Source organism: Parus major, chromosome 1, assembly GCF_001522545.3.
Source record: "Parus major isolate Abel chromosome 1, Parus_major1.1, whole genome shotgun sequence".
Lineage (NCBI taxonomy): Eukaryota > Metazoa > Chordata > Aves > Passeriformes > Paridae > Parus > Parus major.
Window position 1 is genome coordinate 47147740 of NC_031768.1, and position 17809 is coordinate 47165548.

The 17809-nt window shown below is 40.3% G+C and overlaps 1 protein-coding gene and 2 long non-coding RNA genes across 8 annotated transcripts in view; 2 read left to right on the forward strand and 1 right to left on the reverse strand.

The window, feature by feature from the left end:
* Window positions 1–734: 734 nt before the first annotated feature.
* On the reverse strand, window positions 735–6823 carry LOC107203577. Of its 2 annotated transcripts, XR_004496295.1 has the most exons (4): window positions 5928–6823; window positions 4343–4467; window positions 1742–1895; window positions 735–1450 (listed from the first exon to the last, which is right to left on the reverse strand). It is a non-coding gene; the product is annotated as an uncharacterized LOC107203577 (long non-coding RNA). The 2 variants fall into 2 exon arrangements; XR_001521248.2 differs by lacking the exon at window positions 5928–6823 and having other exon boundaries at window positions 4343–4733.
* A 4989-nt stretch (window positions 6824–11812) lies between these two features.
* Window positions 11813–17809, forward strand: part of RBM26 (RNA binding motif protein 26) — a 51764-nt gene continuing 45767 nt past the window's right edge. For all 5 annotated transcript variants that reach the window (XM_015625802.3, XM_015625831.3, XM_015625820.3 and 2 more), the window contains exon 1: window positions 11813–12265. In XM_015625802.3, the coding sequence (XP_015481288.1) occupies window positions 12195–12265 (71 nt within the window). In that variant the 5' untranslated portion in view covers window positions 11813–12194. The remainder of the gene's footprint in view (window positions 12266–17809) is intronic.
* LOC117244378 lies at window positions 12272–17736 on the forward strand. Its single transcript, XR_004497329.1, has 2 exons — window positions 12272–13493; window positions 16776–17736. It is a non-coding gene; the product is annotated as an uncharacterized LOC117244378 (long non-coding RNA).

The window sequence follows — 17809 nt, forward strand, 5'->3', positions numbered from 1 at the left end:
TTTCAAGCCCTCAGTCTGTGCATGGTAAAGTCTGGGGTTCTCCAGCTGAGTCCCCAGCTCCTGCCGTGTCCCTGAGTGCCCAGTCACCTGGCTGGGCCACAGGCCCCTGTGCCCTCTGTTCTGCAAAGGGTCAGCAGCTCACAGCCTTGGCTGGGGCTGCAACACCCAGAGCCCAACCTGCACCTCAAACTGCAGCAGCACCGTGAGCTACCAGCACTGAATGTATTCCTCACCATGAATATCAAAGTGACTGCTAACCATGATTTCCTGATTACAGATCAACATGGAAACATAAAAATTATATAGAAAACAAATAAATTTTTCTTTATAAAATGTTCTCATGTCTCTATGGCCTAAACTTTAAAATGCCATCAGTTATTTTGAATGGGTTTTTGGGAACCTCACCTGAATTATAAATGTGCCTGGTTTAGATAAAATGCCACATTTAGAAAACTAAGCAATCGCCCTCTGAATATGTCCTCTTTCAAGTATCACAGATGGAAAATTAAAAAATTTGAAACCTCAGGCCAATATTTGATTTGTTTAGATGTAAGATAAATATAGAAGAAATCCCATTACTGTTCAAATTCTTCCTGAAACTGATTGACTTATGTAGGGACAGTAGTGTACAAGTTCTTAATGTAATAGTTCGTCAACAAACAAAGTTTTTGTTGCTTTTTTATTTTTAATCAAGGCATAATATTATGGAGTTTAACTAGCAGTTTCCCTTGAACTTCTTTTTCTTTTCATCCTACTTTCTCCTTTCAAAGCTCTGTCCATTGGTTTGTTTACATATACTTGATTAGATTAAACTGATCCACATGTATCTTAGTATATTTATAGTATATATCATTCCCACATGAATACTGTTTGCAGTAATTGCTATTTTTAGTTGAACAACATATTTACTATATGCTGGTGGAAGTGCTTGGCTTCAAGGTTTATTGAGGCAAAAATTTTGTGGACATATTAATATGGCTGATAATGAAGATACAAATACCTGTGTACAAATTCTGTTTATTCTTACATTTCCAAGAATTATATATTTAAAATTCTGTAAGCTTCACTCCTCAGAATGTGCATAGGATTGGTTGGCTTTTTTAAATTAAACCCCAGCAAATACATACCTACATAACATACCTACCTTTTTTTTTAAAAAAAAAGGGGAAGAAGAGCAAATTCCAATATCCAGTCCTTATTTTTTTTCAAAACATGACAGAAATTTAATTTCATTACTTTTCATTACATATAACTTCATTGCAGGATAGTCCTTACCATTAGATGAAAACATTCCCAGAAAGGTTTGTTTAGAGTTGAAGAGTCTCAGTCAGGGGAACAGTCTCCCAAGAGTATTTTGTGAGAGTCCTCCCTCTAGCGGGAAAAGAGGAGTTTTTGGAAGAGGTGTTTTTCTGTCACACCACACATCACAGATACACAAGATGGGTCGATGCTACAATATGGGGAAAGATAAGAAAAAAAGGGATTTAGCTAAGAATCAGAAGTTAGATGCAGGAAAAAAACCATTGTGAACCAGGTCAGAGCACTACGGAACTGCATAAATAGTGATTGTCATCTTCTGCTTCTCCTAAAAGGAAAAAAAAACCCAAACAAAACCAACAAAAAAATCCATACAAAACTAGATTTCTTATATCAGAAGTGCTGCATCTTTCATATAAAAATATATCTGGAAATCCTTCAGAACTTTGCATAAATGACAGGTAGAAAATTCTTGTATACTTACTGATTATTCTAGGACATAGTTTTTCAGATTAGCTCCTGAGAAAATCCTGTGTTCTTGTCATGTCAGCATTTAACATAACTGTCTTCCCTTCATCCACTATGATTCATCACTTCTGATAAGCATCCATTTTGAGAAGCTTTACTTTCCTCACAGGCTGCAGAAGAAAATGTAAACATACTCTGGAAAAGGTGTTAAAAACGGGAAACCTTCATTTACTTTGTATTGCTACACCATGAATTCACTATAACACTTTGAGCCCTGTCATTCAGCCAGTCCTTCACCCAGTGTACCATGTACTGCTCATCCCACAATTGCACAGCTTGCTCAAAAGGATGCTGAGAGGGAACAGTACCCAAAGCCATACTAAAATCCGGAACTCTACATCCACTGCATTCTCTTCATACATGAGGTGGATGACCTTGTCATAGAACAATATCAAATTATAGTTAAATAGGAATTTCTCTTTGTGAGCCCATGTAGATTGTGACTGATTATTACATTACTCTTCAAATGCCTTTCAGTAGTACCCAGTATAATCATCTACAGTGGTTTTTTACAGAAACTGAGGATAGAATAAAATCATTCTCTTATTTATACTAATAAAATTAGTCTTTTATTTCCTGTGTTTTCCCTTGCTCTTTTTGTGGATAGAAATAACCCTGGCCAATTTCCACTCAACTGGGACCTCCCCAGACATCCAAGACCTTTAGCAGATGGTCAAGAGAGGTCCTGCCATAACATCCGCCAGAACCTTCAGAACTCTGGGATGAATCCCATCAAGCCCCATGGACTTGTGAACACTCTGCTGTTACAGTTGGTCCCTCAAAATTCTGATGTCCACAAATGGAGGATCACTGTTCCTGCAGCCCTGTGACTCAGTGACTTGGCACCCCAAGGCTTACCAGTACTACTAAAGACTAACTGAAAACAAGCATTCAATGCCTCTGCCTTTTCTTCATCACCATTTGTCAGGTGACCAGCCTCATCAGGTATTGGTTCAGTATTTTCCTTAAACCTCTTCTATGAACATACTTAAAAAAGCCCATTTCATTGTCTTTACACAACACTGACCAGTTTCAACTCTTCACCTTTTGTGTTTTCTCCCTACACATGAGAACTACAGCTTTATAATCTTTCCTACAAAACCTGACCTTGCTTCCAGAGAACATACAATTTCTTCTTCCACCCAAGTGGCAAAAGGAGTTCCCAGTTCAGCTAAAATCGTCTACTGTCCCACATGATTTAGTTACAATGCCATGGCATTGGCTGCTTCTGGGCTTGCAGAAGGTGGTTCTTCAGAACCAGCCTGCTCTCACAGAAAGCCCTAAATCCTCAAAAGGCAGGGCACTGTAAACTGGCTCCCTCAGCAACTAAAGGCTTGCTCTCTTCTAGTCCAGAGTAGTGACTTCACTGACCTTTTTTCTCATTAACTGAAAATTTTCAACTCCACCATTTGGTGATCAGTGTGGCCAGGTGATTATCATTGGTATTACTACACCTACCATCATTTCTCCTGAGTCCTCTATAAGGACTCTATAAGGACACAGATAAGAGGTGATAAGGTCTTATCTGTTGAGTATATAAGGAGCCATGTGGAGACACATAGAGCTATGAAATGACCTGACATGTTGCCTCATGCAGTCTGAGTGAGAAGCCAGCCTCCTGCTCCCTGAGCTCCTGGGATAGAGAGTCTGTGGCCCCGAATGACAGAGCTGGCCATCAGGACAACTGGTAGCCTTCACTCAGGCATTGTCTGACTTGTAAGATGCCATCCTTGTAATGCTGTCAATGATCTTTGGACACAGATCTCAAAACAAAGACATGAGTGAATATTTTTTCAGTACTACAAAGCCATCTCACAGATCATACATTTTTATCTTATTTGGGGAATTCTTATGAAAGCTTCACCCAAGTCCTGATACAGGAAAGCAGTGCAACTCTCCTATATCAATTGATTAAGTAGTAGAAATTATTATCAGGGTGAAACAAGGCACTTTCAGATGGTTTTCTCTCTAAAGTCAAGAATATCTAAGAGGTACAAGAAATTATAACTGAGAAATCAAGGGAATTATGTCCGAAGTGAGATATGGGAAGTTCTAACAATTGCTATTAAGGAGTTGGAGAGAATTTATGTATACTTTGTATCTTTAAAATAATATTTTTAATACCTGAAAATTACTGAGTAAACATATGACCCGAAGTTAGACTAAAACTACAAAAACACACTGAAAGACACTTTCTAATATTAGAATGCAGTGAATCAAGTTTTTCTCCTATATTTGGATTCTGGTAAACTTTGTCTTCCTCAGTTTCTGCAGAAGAAAATGCAAAAGCTTCTAAAATGTTAAAAAGCTTCCTTAAAAGCTTCTAAAATGTTAAAATATTATACCAGACATTCATAAAAATGCAGGGGTCTTTTTTTTGTTTGTTTGTTTTGGTTTTTTTTTCCATTTCTTTTTGTTTTGTTTTGTTTTTTGCTTTACAGACTTTTTTTTCTTTCTAGGATAAAAATATCCAGAATTAATTTCCCCTAATTAAATATTATTCAAAAACTTGGGAGATAAAAAGAATATCAGAAAAATAGGATTCAACAATACTTACTCTTAAAACAAGTTAAGTGATTTTCCTCTGGAAATATTCCAAGTTGCCTCTAAAAGCATGATCAAGAAGCGGCAATGTCTGTGCTCCCTCTTCTGGCTCTGCAGCAACACTGACCTGGGCAAATCCTAACCAGAACAACATCAGGGCTGAAGCTTGTCCTCAACAGAAAGAACAAAAATGTGAAGCATTGTTTCAGCTTCCTCAGTGAGAAAAACTAAAAGTTGCTTCAAATGAAAATGAAAATGATTTAAAAAATATTTTATTTCCAAGCTTTTTAAAAGTTTTTTTCCAAGATCTGAGAGTTAAAAAATATTAAAATGCCTTGCACAAGGGACAACAGTAGTTTTCTCAATATTTGTAATACTGATAGTAATTTTAAAGAATCACTAGTTACATACATCCTGATCTTCATGGTGGGCAATCTGAAATTTTTAAAATAATAATAAAATATTAAAATAAAATATTAAAAATAAAAACAAAATAATAGTTTGACTATTAAATTATTATGAAAAAGATTTAAATAACCTTTTAAATGCTAAAATTAAATCCTTTTCAATTGTGTAATTGTAAGCCCAGTAGCTCCCCAAAACCAAACAGTACCAGAAATAAAAAGTAAATAGCTTCATCCTCTCCAGAGCAATTAATTTGTGTATTTCTATAGGAATAACTCATAGAACCAAGACTTTATTTTATCACTATACATGATTATGTATAGTCTACTATGAAGAACAGGTGGCCTGAACAATACAACTTCCACCTCAAATATGACAGGAAGTATCTTTTTAAATTCCTTGCAGTGGTTCTACTACATTCAACACAGAACTCTTACATCTGTAAGATGAAGCCATCCTTGCTGGATTAGTCATGTGGCTTCTCAGCAGTCTTTAATAATGGCTGCTTATTTCAGCCTTAACTAAGAAAATATATTTATTTATAATTAAAAATATATTAGTGGTTTCACAATAAATGGATAAAGTACATTGTGGCACTTGAAATTACTTTTTCATTTATTGCAATTTTATTATGATCTTAGATAGGTGAGCCATCTCAGAGGCAATGAGGTTCATACTGTGACTCAGGAATGCCTTCTCTCCAGCATGGTGTACCCTACACAAAAACTCAATTATTTTCCTCTACTCTTGTTCAATTTAATAGGAAGGTGAGCTGGGCATGAGGAGTAGCAGGAAGGACAAAAAAAAAGATCCTGCTTGCTTCCTCCTACATTTTTTGTACTATTTTCCCCCCAGATTTGCAAAGCAAAATACACTAGATAGCTCTAAGCAAAGATCTGCCACTCCAGGAATCAACTGTCCACATACTGTGTAGTGTCACCCAAAACTGGGGCACAACATTAAGTGGTGTCTAAGACACACTGTAGACAGGACTTTGAAAATAACATCCGGGATGGACCAAGTTAATTACTAGGGAGGCAGCCTCTCAACCAGGAAATCTCAACCACAGCATATGTTCTTCATGACGTGAAGAGACCGCAGCACCATCAGCAGCATCACAGTTGCCTCCAGCCTCAACCCCTCCTTCACAGCAGTTTGCCCGAGGGAACTGGGGAATGTGGGCAGTGTCTTACCCCACACACAGCCATAAATTCAGGTGTGGCTCTGCCTGCTTGTGCAAACCAGAGTGACACAGTAGCTTGAGTCTCCATGAAGATTTCTGGAAGAAGAAGTTCTGCTGGTTGATGTCATAGGGGCAGAGTTATGAGCTATGTATTTCCTTTCCTGCTACTCTACAGCTTGGGAAGAAAAGGAAGGAGGTACTACATCCCACCCCCTTTTTCAGTCATCCTTCCCATAGGCACAAGCAGCAGCTAAAATTAATTTTGCTGCCACTAGCAAAGCGGAGCAATCCTGCATCTGTGCTGTTACAAGTTAACAAGCAAGTCCACAACAAGCTATCCCTGCATCAGTACAAACTAATGAGTTCCAAAACACCAGCGTCTTGACTTAAAAAACCAACACTTCCTACTTTGCAAAACACAAGGCCATTTAGAGATAGATGTACACACTTAGCAAAGTGTGACCTCGGAAGTGTTATGTATTCTGCTAAATATCAACCAAATATCCCACTTCTGGTCTCTGTTTTTAAACAATAATTAAACCCATAGAATTTGTAGGTTTGACTTCTGATGGTAGCAATTTGTTGCAAACTTGGCTTTCAAGAAAACCTGTTGCACAACTGTTAGTTCAAAAAAAGCAACACTCTAGTCTATGACTTGCAGTCTCAAGCTAAATGATACATGCACCAGCTACAAATACTTCAAACAATTGTGGCTTTGGGACCCTCTGCACAAAGGCTTTCACAGCATTATAGGGTGGTTTAGGTTGGAAGCCACCTCTGGGGTTTTCCCCTGCTCAATAGGGCCATGTAGATCCCTTTTCTCCAGCTATGTCACCTAATCTGCTTCCTGCAGCAAGAGAAAGTGGGGCAGATATTAAATCCCAAAGTTTAGGGCTGTTGTATGGAAAGACTATGGACAAGGAAGTTGTCTACTGTCCAGAGCTTATCTAATAATTAATTTTTTTATTTCAAGGTTAGAGGAAGACATTTACATATTACAGACCATCTGCTCTGAGAGCTTCTACATGCCCTGCTTTTTAAGTAGCAATGGCCCTTTTTGGTTAAATTCGCTATGCAGGAGTCAACAGTAAAAAAGTAAAGGACTAAACATTCCTATAAACACTGATCTTTTTGGACCACAATCAAATAAGAGTATTACAAAGCTGACCTGCTTTGTTATACCTGTGGAAGCCCTAGTAGGTGTACTCATGGGGAAAGGCAAAAGTGCCTGAGCTTTCAGATGCTCAAGAACAGATAAACATTTCCTACTTGTGAAGGATGGAAGGGGCAGTATTCAGGTGTGGATCAATTCTGTGACATGATTCTCAAAACTCATATTGATGCCTCCTGAGATGAAACTTGTTATAGACAAGGAGCATCAGGAGGAATATCATTTGACCCTTTTACTCAGAATAAAGGCAGATAGCAACCAATGGCAAACCCCAAAACTCAATGACAGTACAAACTAAACTAAACAACATACAACATGGTTTAGTTCCATCAATCCATCTTGATGCCATCCAGTTTCAGCAGCCCTGCTTTTTCAGCCTGTGTGTTGATGCCAAAGCTGTGATAAACTGCAGGACATGGAACCCTTGATCTCTAGGTCATCCAGTCTGATGATATACCTGAGGTCTATAATGCTGAAACGCTCTTTGTGGGAGACACTAGGAGCCTGGTGTGTTATACCCGCTATGCAAAACCAGAATCACATTTAACACTAGAAGAAAACCTCCAGTCAGAGATGAATGTTTAAATACAATTCCAAATGCCATTGCATTTTCCTAAATAAAAGGTGAAGTGTTAGAAGCATAGACTGAATAATTTTTTAATGACATAGACCAGTCTGGCTTGTCTTCAAAATAAAATTAAACTCAATTAAAAAACAAAAAAACCAAGCCAAACCAAAACAACCAAACCACAGACAAGCAAATAAAAAAGACTTCAAGTATTTCTTTTTTTTTCTTCCCGTATGACAGAAACAGAGACTAATGAAGGTAGTATAGATTAGGCAAAAAGATGGATGATGTGCCTAAAAGCTATTCTCTTCTACACTGACTTATTGTATTTAAAAAAAAAAAAAAAGAGACAAATCTGACTTTAGAAGACGTCTATGGACAGTTAAGAAAATGTCAGCTTTCAAAGAAAAATCTTTAACACTTAAAAATTGGAGCTTTACACATTGACATAGATTGCTTATAAGCACAAGTTCAATGGCTTTGGAGAGGAGTCAGTGAAAACAAAATCTCAAGAAATGTCAGGAAGGATCGATCTCTCAACTTCACTGCCCACATTCAGCTCTCACGTTAGCAGGTGATCCAATAAAAAGGTGAGTAAATGCAACCCATTGTTTTTAGACATCAAAGGTCACTACATTGTGTTAGATAAGACTACTGCAAACTAAGTGCACACCAAACTTATGAACTTTGGAAGTTATTATTCATGAAAATATAACTACTCTAAAGAACTTAACAAAGGTTTCATAGGTCAAAAGGGCTGTTAGGAGTCTATGATGCAAGAATAAGTAAGAGAATTAGATTTCTATTGCTTAATTTTCATAACAGTTTATTTATATTTTGAGTTTATTGATGTTAAAATGCAACATTTATATTAATTCACACAATAGATATGTCAATTTTCAAAGTTTTGCAATTGTTATTTTGTCACTTGGTTCCTATTAAATATTTGGTACCCATAGGTCATATACATGATATGGAATATCACTGTCATGTATCAGATGTAAATGATTTCTTAAATGAAAATGTTAAATTGTTGAAACCTAAGGACAGCTGTTCAATGTGTTCTTTTTTCCTTGTTATCCCCTTCAAGGCTTTATTTGTACATATAGGTATGAAATTTAGGGTAAGTGGTTTTTCCCTTTAACAGTTTGCAAATTTTATACTGAACAGCTACAGGAGAAATTAAAACTTATTTGTCTTACAGAATTATGACATTGTAGAAGTTAATTATTACTTTGACCCTTTGTACAGGTTCTTATGTTGCCTTAAATGAAACATGATCTTCATGATTTTAGTTTTGGTTAAAGTACTGATTTCACATGTGAATGAAGTTTGAGTTAAGTAAAAGCTATTCCTTTTTTGTGTGTGTGTTTTAAAAATTTCTATTAAGAACCTAAAGGTATTGCATCTTAAATAGAAACCACCTTATATATAGAAGACACTTTATATTTCGGAGGAAAGTATTTCCTAGATCTAATAAATAGTTTCATTTCGCACTCCTGTAATTCCAGCTGTGAAATGAAATTAACATTGTCCAAAAGATGCTACAAAACATTGCAGTCACTTCTGAAGATGTGGGATGTAAATATTTATAAAGTTTTTAATATTTCAAGTCTGCAAACTCTAGAACTAGGAATGTCATCATTTATTTATTTATTTATTACAGTTTTCCTGAATGTTACCACAGAAGTGTAATAACAGCACTCTTCTATAAACCCAGAAATGTTCAAAAATTGCCACATGCGAGTCTTATCCAGTGCATAAAATGCATTTGTGAAAACCTTTTGGTGATCACTGATTTAATTTACTTACAGTATTGTGCTTCCAAATGGTTTAAAAAGCAGTTTAGAAAATGAAATATCAGTAAAGTTGCTACTGTGATTATATCCATAGATTTATGTGGGGAAGCCTTAGAGGCTGTGTTTTTTTGCAGGCTGTTGTATATCCAAGCATCAAAGGTAGTTGCAGTGCTTATCTGAATGCAGTGCTTGCCTAAATTATTTTCACTGGACACTGGCTTTTGCAAAGGATTGAGGGATGGATCCAAAATCAAATTAAGATTCTTATCACTATATCTCTATATGTCTGTCCCTCCAGAGACCCATCAGAATCCCAGGGGTAGTGACCTTTTATACATGTTCACAGGGAGTTAACCTACAAGTTGGTAACTGTGAATTGAGGACTTTTTACATGTTTATAGAACAGTCTCCAGAAAATTTCAGGCTCTGGTGATTTTCTGTTTACTGACAGGATGTGCTGTTCATTCTCAACTATGAAGGGAAACTGAAGTGTATCTTATAATTGGGAAGTCCTCACCAAAGTACCTACTAAACTGGCAGCTTATTTGGTTGGTTTGTCACACTTGCCATGCTCTCCAGTCTTCAACAGACTTTCAAGGCTGATAATCAAGTCACAAATAATTGTGTAGAGGCAGTCTTAGCCTCCTCCAGCTCACATTTAGCTATCTCAATGACAGTGAATAACCTGAAGTTCCTCTCCCTCTGAGAACACCAGGCAGGCAGCTCAGGAGCCAGCCTGAGAAAGGCAGAGTGAATGATTTCCATGACACACCTGCCTTTGTGCACTGCCTGTGCAGAATGCCTAGCTCAGGAGCTCAGGTGGGATGCAGATCTTTCAAAAGCACAGATCAAGCTGACTGAGGGACGTTGAGTGGGGACATTTTCTTTCAGTGCTTGCTTAACCCCAGAAAAAGCAGCACATATGTAACTCTTCATGGGAAGGTGCCACACTGGTGGGCACAGGGGCAGTCCTATGTGCACCCACCACTGCTGTCCATGGGGATGTCCAAGCAGCAGCGTGGGCTGGACTCCCTGCCAGCGGCACCCTGAGAAGCTGGTTCCCCTCATGGAACTTTGCTGCCAACTCCCATGTTTTCAAACATATTTCTTTTGGTCCCACCTCTTCTTTAAAAAAAAAAAAAAAAAAAAAATTAAAAAAAAAAATTTTTTTGATGCTTTTTCTTTTCCTGCCAGTTGCAAACATTTATGTCAGTTTGTGTGTGGGGAGCCAAGGGAGTACCAGCTGTGCCTCCCTGCTTGTCCGGAGTGTGGTTCCTTATTGCAGCAACTCCCAGCTTCCCAGGAAATTGCAGGGCTGCTCTCCGCTGGTGGGAGGCTGGAGACAGGAGGCAACTGTGTCAGGCTATGGGCTTATTACAATGAATAACCCCGAGCACCAGTACAGATTGAGGGTGACCTGCTGGAAAGCAGCTCTGCTGAGGAAGACCTGGAGGTCCTGGTGGACAACAAACTGTCCATGAGCCAGCAGTGTGCCCTGGTGGTCAAGAAGGCCAATGGTATTTTGGGGTGCATCAGGAAAAGCATTGCCAGTAGGTTGTGGGAGATGACTTTGCCCCTCTGCTCAGCCCTGAGTGTGTCTGAAGTGCTGTGTCTATTTCTGGGCTCCTCAGCACAAGAGAAACATGGAGCTCCTGGAGCAAGTCCAGGTGCTATGGAGATGATTAAGGGGCTGGAGCACTTGTCTTACAAGGGAAGATTGAGGGAGCTGGGCCTGTGCAGTCTCAAGAAGAGGCAACTGATAGGGGATCTCATCAATATCTTAAGAGAGAGCATCAAGAGCATGGAGCCAACTTCTGCTCAATGGTGCTGACAGGACAAAAAGAAATGGGCAGAAACTGGTGTGCAGAAAGTTCCACCTGAATGTGAGGAAGAACTTCTTGACCGTACAGGTGCCCCTGCACAGGAACAGATTGTCCAGAGAGGTTGTGCCCCTCAAACGCATTATTCAAGAACGATCGGGAAGCAACCCTGTTCAGGTGACTGGGCCAGGTGACCCAATGTAGTCCCTTCCAACCCCACCCATTCTGTGATTCCGTGATCACATTAGGTAAGGCTATCAGCGTTTCCAGGAAACAAAACAAGTACATGCGCCATTCAAACACCAGTCGGGAATACACAACGGTATTTCTTTTGGGCCTAGAGCACTGTTCCGTCCAGCCACAGCACCACCCACCGTGTGAGCTCCGAAGGCTTCCCGGGCCGCCTCACCGGCCCCCCACCCCCGCACCGCGAGCTCCCCGCCCAGCCCCGCCTCCCGGCAGCCCCCGCGCGCCGCCCGGCCTCGCGAGACTCTAAGCTCTCGCGACAGCGGTGCGCCGCCATCTTACCCGCTCGCTCGGGCGCTCGCTCCGTCGGGCGCTGCGGCTCAGGGCGGCGGGGGGGGCCGCCCGTCCCGGACCGCGCCGCCGCCACACTCGGCCGCGCCGCCCTCCGGCGGGGGGAACCCGCGCAGCGCCCGGGACGCGCTCCCCAGCACAGGAGCGGCGAGAGCGGGGCCCGCGGGAAGCAGCCGCGGCTCGACTGGTTCCGCCCCCTCCGTGTCGCTGGGCCTTCGGCCCCTGCCGGGCGGCCTCTACCGAACCGGGAGGCGGCGAAGGGTGCGGGGAGGCGCGGCGGGAACCGGGGTGCCGGCCGGCGGGGCGGCGCGGACCCCGCCGCCGGGGCTGCTGCTACTGCTGTTGCTGCTGGCGGGGAGGCGGGGGGCCCGGGCCGCTCTGGATGGTGGTTAAAATGATCATAGAAAACTTCGAGGCGCTGAAATCCTGGCTCAGCAAAACCTTGGAGCCCATGTGAGTAGCCGCGACCCTTCCTGGCCCTCTCTCCCTCTCGAAATAAACGTTCCCCTTGCAGAAGATGGGGATCCGCAGGGGCGGGAAACGCGGGGCCGGCGAGTCCCGGCAGGGCATCCCAGGAGATGCCCTCTCAGCGCCCTTCTTCGCCGGCCGCCTGTGTGAGGGGCTGCGTCTTTCTCCCGCTCTCCCGTCGTCGTTTTCGGCCGGGAGGTAGGACCATCTCCCTCCGGAGGATGCAGCTTCCCCCCCTAGCGACCGCGTTCCTCTTCCCTTTGTAGCCCAGGGAGAGCGGGAGACGCTGCGTGTGCAGCTCGCTGTTTCCCGCACTCGGCCCCCTGAGAGGCCACGATAATGAGCACGGCCCGCCGCCCTGTGCAGGGACCTTCTCCGAGAGAGCTCAGGTGCTCCTGGGACGTCTTGCGGGATCCTGGAATCTTCCCAGTAGCATTTTCTACAGACTCGTCGCACATCATTCTTGGTTATTTTGAGTATTTGACTCTCTATGGTTTCCCCTCCCCTAATAAAAATTGCATCAGTAGAGGACTTGGGAGTAGGAGCCCCAGAAAATAATTTGCTTGTTTGTGTATCTGTGCGTGGCCTCTAAGCATAACATTCATGTGAGTAAGTGGGGCTTTTTGGCAAATGTGTCTTCCTCCTTGAGTGGTATTTTAGTGGAATTGAAGTGTGAACTTAGTTTTAAAGGTTTATCTTTTGGAAATATGATCTCTACAGATGAAAGCATACACATTTCTTGTCATTCTGAACCACTATTTTAACATGTCTGAATTAAATTGCTGGAGTTTGATTTGAGTTAAATGAGCTAGAACTCCTGAATTCAGTCTGGTGTTAACTTCCGCACCGAGGTGTTGGCCCACTGCAGGTTTTACTCTTGAAGAGTTCAGATGGTGGGGCAGGCAAAATTTGCTTTATGGTTTCCATAGCCATTATTTAAGTATATATACGTACAGATATAATTTGTAGGGCTTATGCTGAAATAAGTTGAAGAAGTTACAAAATGCTGGAACATTTTTAGGAGAGCTTTACTTGGGTTGTTCTTTTGTTTGTTTGGGGCCTTTTTTTGAGGTGGTGGGGGGAGGTAGTGCTTCTCCTTTATTCCATAGGGTCTAATCCGGACCACACTGAAATAGATGAACTGAGAATTTACTTTCAGTGGACTTTGAATTAGACCTGCAGCAAATTGCACTGAGTCTCTTCGTTATAAAAGGTTTGATGTTTAAGATTTTTAATTTTGGGGAAAAAAGGGCATCATCTTGTAAAGTTGTAGTTTGGGGAAGGTGAATTACTTTTTCTGTTGGGTTAGTGTTCTGGGGTAATAGACTTCCCTAGTTGTCTGCTACATGATGCTCACTATTAGTTTCTGGGTACTTTCTTGTATGAACGTTTTATTAATGGCAATCAGTTTGATGTCAGTGTTTTAGAGTGTGCTGGTTAAGAGGCTTGGAACAGCTCAGGTTGGTCCATGTTTCTTTGTTTGAATGGTAAACCAATGAGCTCTTATCAATAGTCAGCAGTTAAAGGGTGAAATTGAGATTTTCAGCTTTTGTGATCAGTGCAGTTTTCTGCTTTTTTCACTAAGAGGACCGGCATGTATCTGTTGGGTTAAATGTGGTGTGTGAGCAGATCAAGTGTGCCTGCCGTTTTGGAAAACTGCAGAGAGCTAGGGAGATGCTGGTCTGGAGGATGAGTTCTCTGAATTTTTAGCTTTGAGAGGAAACAAACCAGCAGTGACTGTCATTCAGTTTTCTTCAGTGTCCTGTGTAACTGCACTGTTGAATAGGTGTTAGAATCGGTGGAGATGTATTGTCCTTTCATAGCAGTCAAATACTCTTGGAGATGCTTTTGGTGTCAGCTATCTGAAGTGTGTGACTACAGCCATAGCTTCTGGCTGTATGAAAATTTCAGTGTGGAACTACTTCTAAAGAAGTAACTGTTGCGCTACTAGTGCAGTGATGTGCTAACTGCTGTGATCCTCTGGAGGTGTTGCTGTAGCCCAAAAATGGGTTTGACTTGTCTTTTCCTGTTAATGAAACAAAAGTGCCAAGTGGTTTCTGTCTAGTGGCTGTTTCAGAAACCTTTAGTTGCAAGATACGTAGCTTGTCCTAACTACATTAAGAAAGATGCCACTGTATTATGTCATTATGGAGGTGGTGTCTTGATGGTTTTAAGAGGAGAAGTGCATTTAAGAAGAAACGTAAATAAATGCTTTACAAACATGTCTAGCTCTATATTTATGTGCTAGTTACTTAGAGCTGAGTAGTTAGAACATGCTGCACATTCCAAGTTGCCTTTTCCAAGGAGCTAGCATTTTTTAATCAGGATGTATAACTTATTCCAAAGGCCATAATGCATGTACTTCTGAAACATAATGCTTCAGAGTTAAAATACAGCAATAGCCACAAAAATGGTCTCATTTTATCTTTAAAAGTTCTAAAAGTGCAGACTTTTTAATATAATGAAACAAGTGTGTTATGTAATTATATGGACTTGACATGATTTGGTTGTTGGACTGCTTTCACATGGGGTCTCTGGGAAACACTGTTCATAGACAAGAATGTTTGAAAGAGACAGATGGTGGAGGATTTAAGATTTGGAATTTTTTGTTAGCGGTAGGTTGTTGGGTAGGTTTGTTTGTTTTGGACTACTCTAATGCCTTTGGCAAAGCCTTGGTGATCATCCATACAAAAAGGCCTTATCTGAGTTTTGTCTTGTTGCAGTGAGGCAGAAACTGCAACAAGATGTTGCATGACTGGAGATGCTGCATGCTGGAGCATTTGCACAGTCCAGCTCCATTTGAGGGGTAATAGGTTTCCAGGAGCTTTCTGCAGCTCTTCAAGAAGAGACTCCGTTTTTTTTTTTTGTTTTGGAAATAACTCTTCGTGGAGCTCTGTGTGGTGTACAGAGACTTGCTAAATATACACACAGAATCATTGCAGATGCAGCCATGCAAATGTAGTACCAGTACAAACAGAGTGGCAAGAGGCTTTTTGTGTTGCTGCTACTCTGTGTTTGACTAGAATTATCTTGTACATTCAACTCCAGTCAGCTCTGTAAAGAAGGCATTTGTTACCAGTCATGCTCATTGCTTGCAGACAGCAGTGATCTAAGTTTCTAGTGTTACACACTTTCTTGTCTGTGGCATGGTTTCTGTCAAAAGTTGGAAAATAATGCTAAACTTGGAATATAACCGTATGCCTGTCGCTTCTGATTTCTGTACTAACAAGGCATTCACTGAGCCTGTCAATTGTGATGGGTTTCTTTTCTGCAAGTCCATTCCAGATACTCTGTAAACTCTGTATTTAGTCCTTGCTGGATATCAGGATCTAGCTTGGCAAAGTTCCAATTAGGTATTTTTAATTTTTTTTTTCCTTGAATTTGTTTGAATCTCTACTTTTGAAAAAAAAATTTTGTCTAATGCTACAGTCACAGTTTCACTTTTAAGACATTATAATGTTCTTTCCCTTGCCCTAATTCTCTACACTGGGAAGTTTCCTTGGTTTTAATTACTTTTTATAAAATAAATTAAATTGTAATATTTCTGTGGCCCGCTGAATTTTACTTTCAATTTGATTAAGGCTCCCATATCTAATTTTTTTCCAGTTCACTGTATTTACATTTTTGTGAAGGTTTGTTCCTGTACTAAACCAAACTTGAAAAAAAGATGAAATGCCTACAACAACATTTGTGCAGTATTTAGGCATACCTCATTGAAATGGAAAGGTATTTTGCATTGGTGAATGCTGTAAGTGAATGTGGTGTTGTAATGATTTACATCAGATGGAATAAAATGAAAATTGTTTAAAGAATATTTTGAGTATATTTATCATTGGAATATTTTTATGGCAAATGATGTGTATCCTCTGGTGTTATGCCCTCAATATTCTTTGTTTGTCAAGCTTTTCAGCCCTTGTGGCTTCACAGGTAGCTTACTGACAAAAGGTAGTCAATAAAAAAAGTTTAACAATGGTGTAAGGATTATGCTAATAAGGCAGGACATTGAAAGCATAGAAATAAGTTAAAATGAAAACCCTTGTCACTCCTTTCATGTGGCACATCATCATATTCATTTACCCATCCTGAGATTTCTCTCATTTTCCATGAAACTTCCTAAGAAGTTGAGAAGCAATAAGCATTGCCCTTCATTTCACTTACTTTGTTAACACTTTGCGTGAAGCTATTTGTAACTAAGATAAAGGTTTTATTTGTATCTAAGATAAATAAAGCACAAATGCGCATCAGTGGTATGTCATTTTTATCACTAGTTATTTTTTACATCTGTTATGAAACTTGATAGTCTGTTCACCTGACATAGAGAGCTACTGTATTTGAGAAATCAAGGTTCCTAGCTTAGAGTGCTGATACTGCTAAAGTTCTGTGTAAAAATATTACAGTAGTATTAAATGATTGGTATGATTAGGTATACTTGAAAGCAGAAAATAAAAAGGAGAAAATTACTCCTGTTACAGAAAACCTTTTTTTGTTTTTACAGTGAGCGTCGACAGTGAAGTGAAACCCCTTTGACTAGATTGCAAGTCACAGAGACACTGTGATGAATTTTGCTTTCTGCATTGAATGTGTGTTGGAGAGCCAGCAAGCTGACAGCTGTTCTGCCTCATGAGAGCTGTCTTGAGTCTAGGGGTGGCATTCTAGGCTGCCAATTACTGGTTGCAGCTGTATGAACATGTCAGCTCTGTGTATCATAATAATTTAGAACTGATTTAATGGCATCACTAGCTTGAATAGCAGCTTTGGAGGCTGCAGCATTCCTCAATGTCTTTCTATTGCTTTAAGTGCTATTAAAGAGTTTATGAAAGTGAGTATCCTAAGAGTGGTCCTTCTCAGCCATGATAATGTCTCAAGATAAAAGTTGGGTCTTGCTGAATGAGTTTATCATTCATTTCACTTACTGAACATCATAGCTTTTTATAGAATTTTTTTTTAGTAACAAACAGAGTGGTGCAACTGCCTGAATTAGGCTGGCTGCACGGCCCAGTATGCAGTGTACGTTTTTCTGCACCCACTCAGCCCTGAAAGTACAAAGCATTTCTCTCAGCTTTTAAACACAGCCATGTCCACCTTGGTTAATGTCAAGAACTGAGCAGTATTTTAGCAGTCAGTCTTCAGGCAACAAAATGACTCTGATATTTAGGTTATTAACTCTCAGGATCAGAGCATGATAAATAGCATGCACCTACATGTTATTTCCTTTACAGCAACGCCATTTGTTGCCTGGAGGACTGCAGACATGCTTTTGAGGTTTCAGTGTGTTGTGGTAGTTTAAATTTGTCAAGTCACTAGTTTCAGGATTTGCAGCATCTTTTTGATTTGTACATTAATTTTAAAACTGAAGAAAAAATCCTCTTGTGTTGTCTTTACATCTTAAAAAAGTAGTGTGTGCATACAGTGTAAGCTATGTATTAATAAAGGCTTCTGAACATACAGCCACACCAGTAATGTGTTTTTGTGATCATCTTTAATATCTATTCCACATATACTGAATTTCTCAGTTAAGGTTGATGTGTG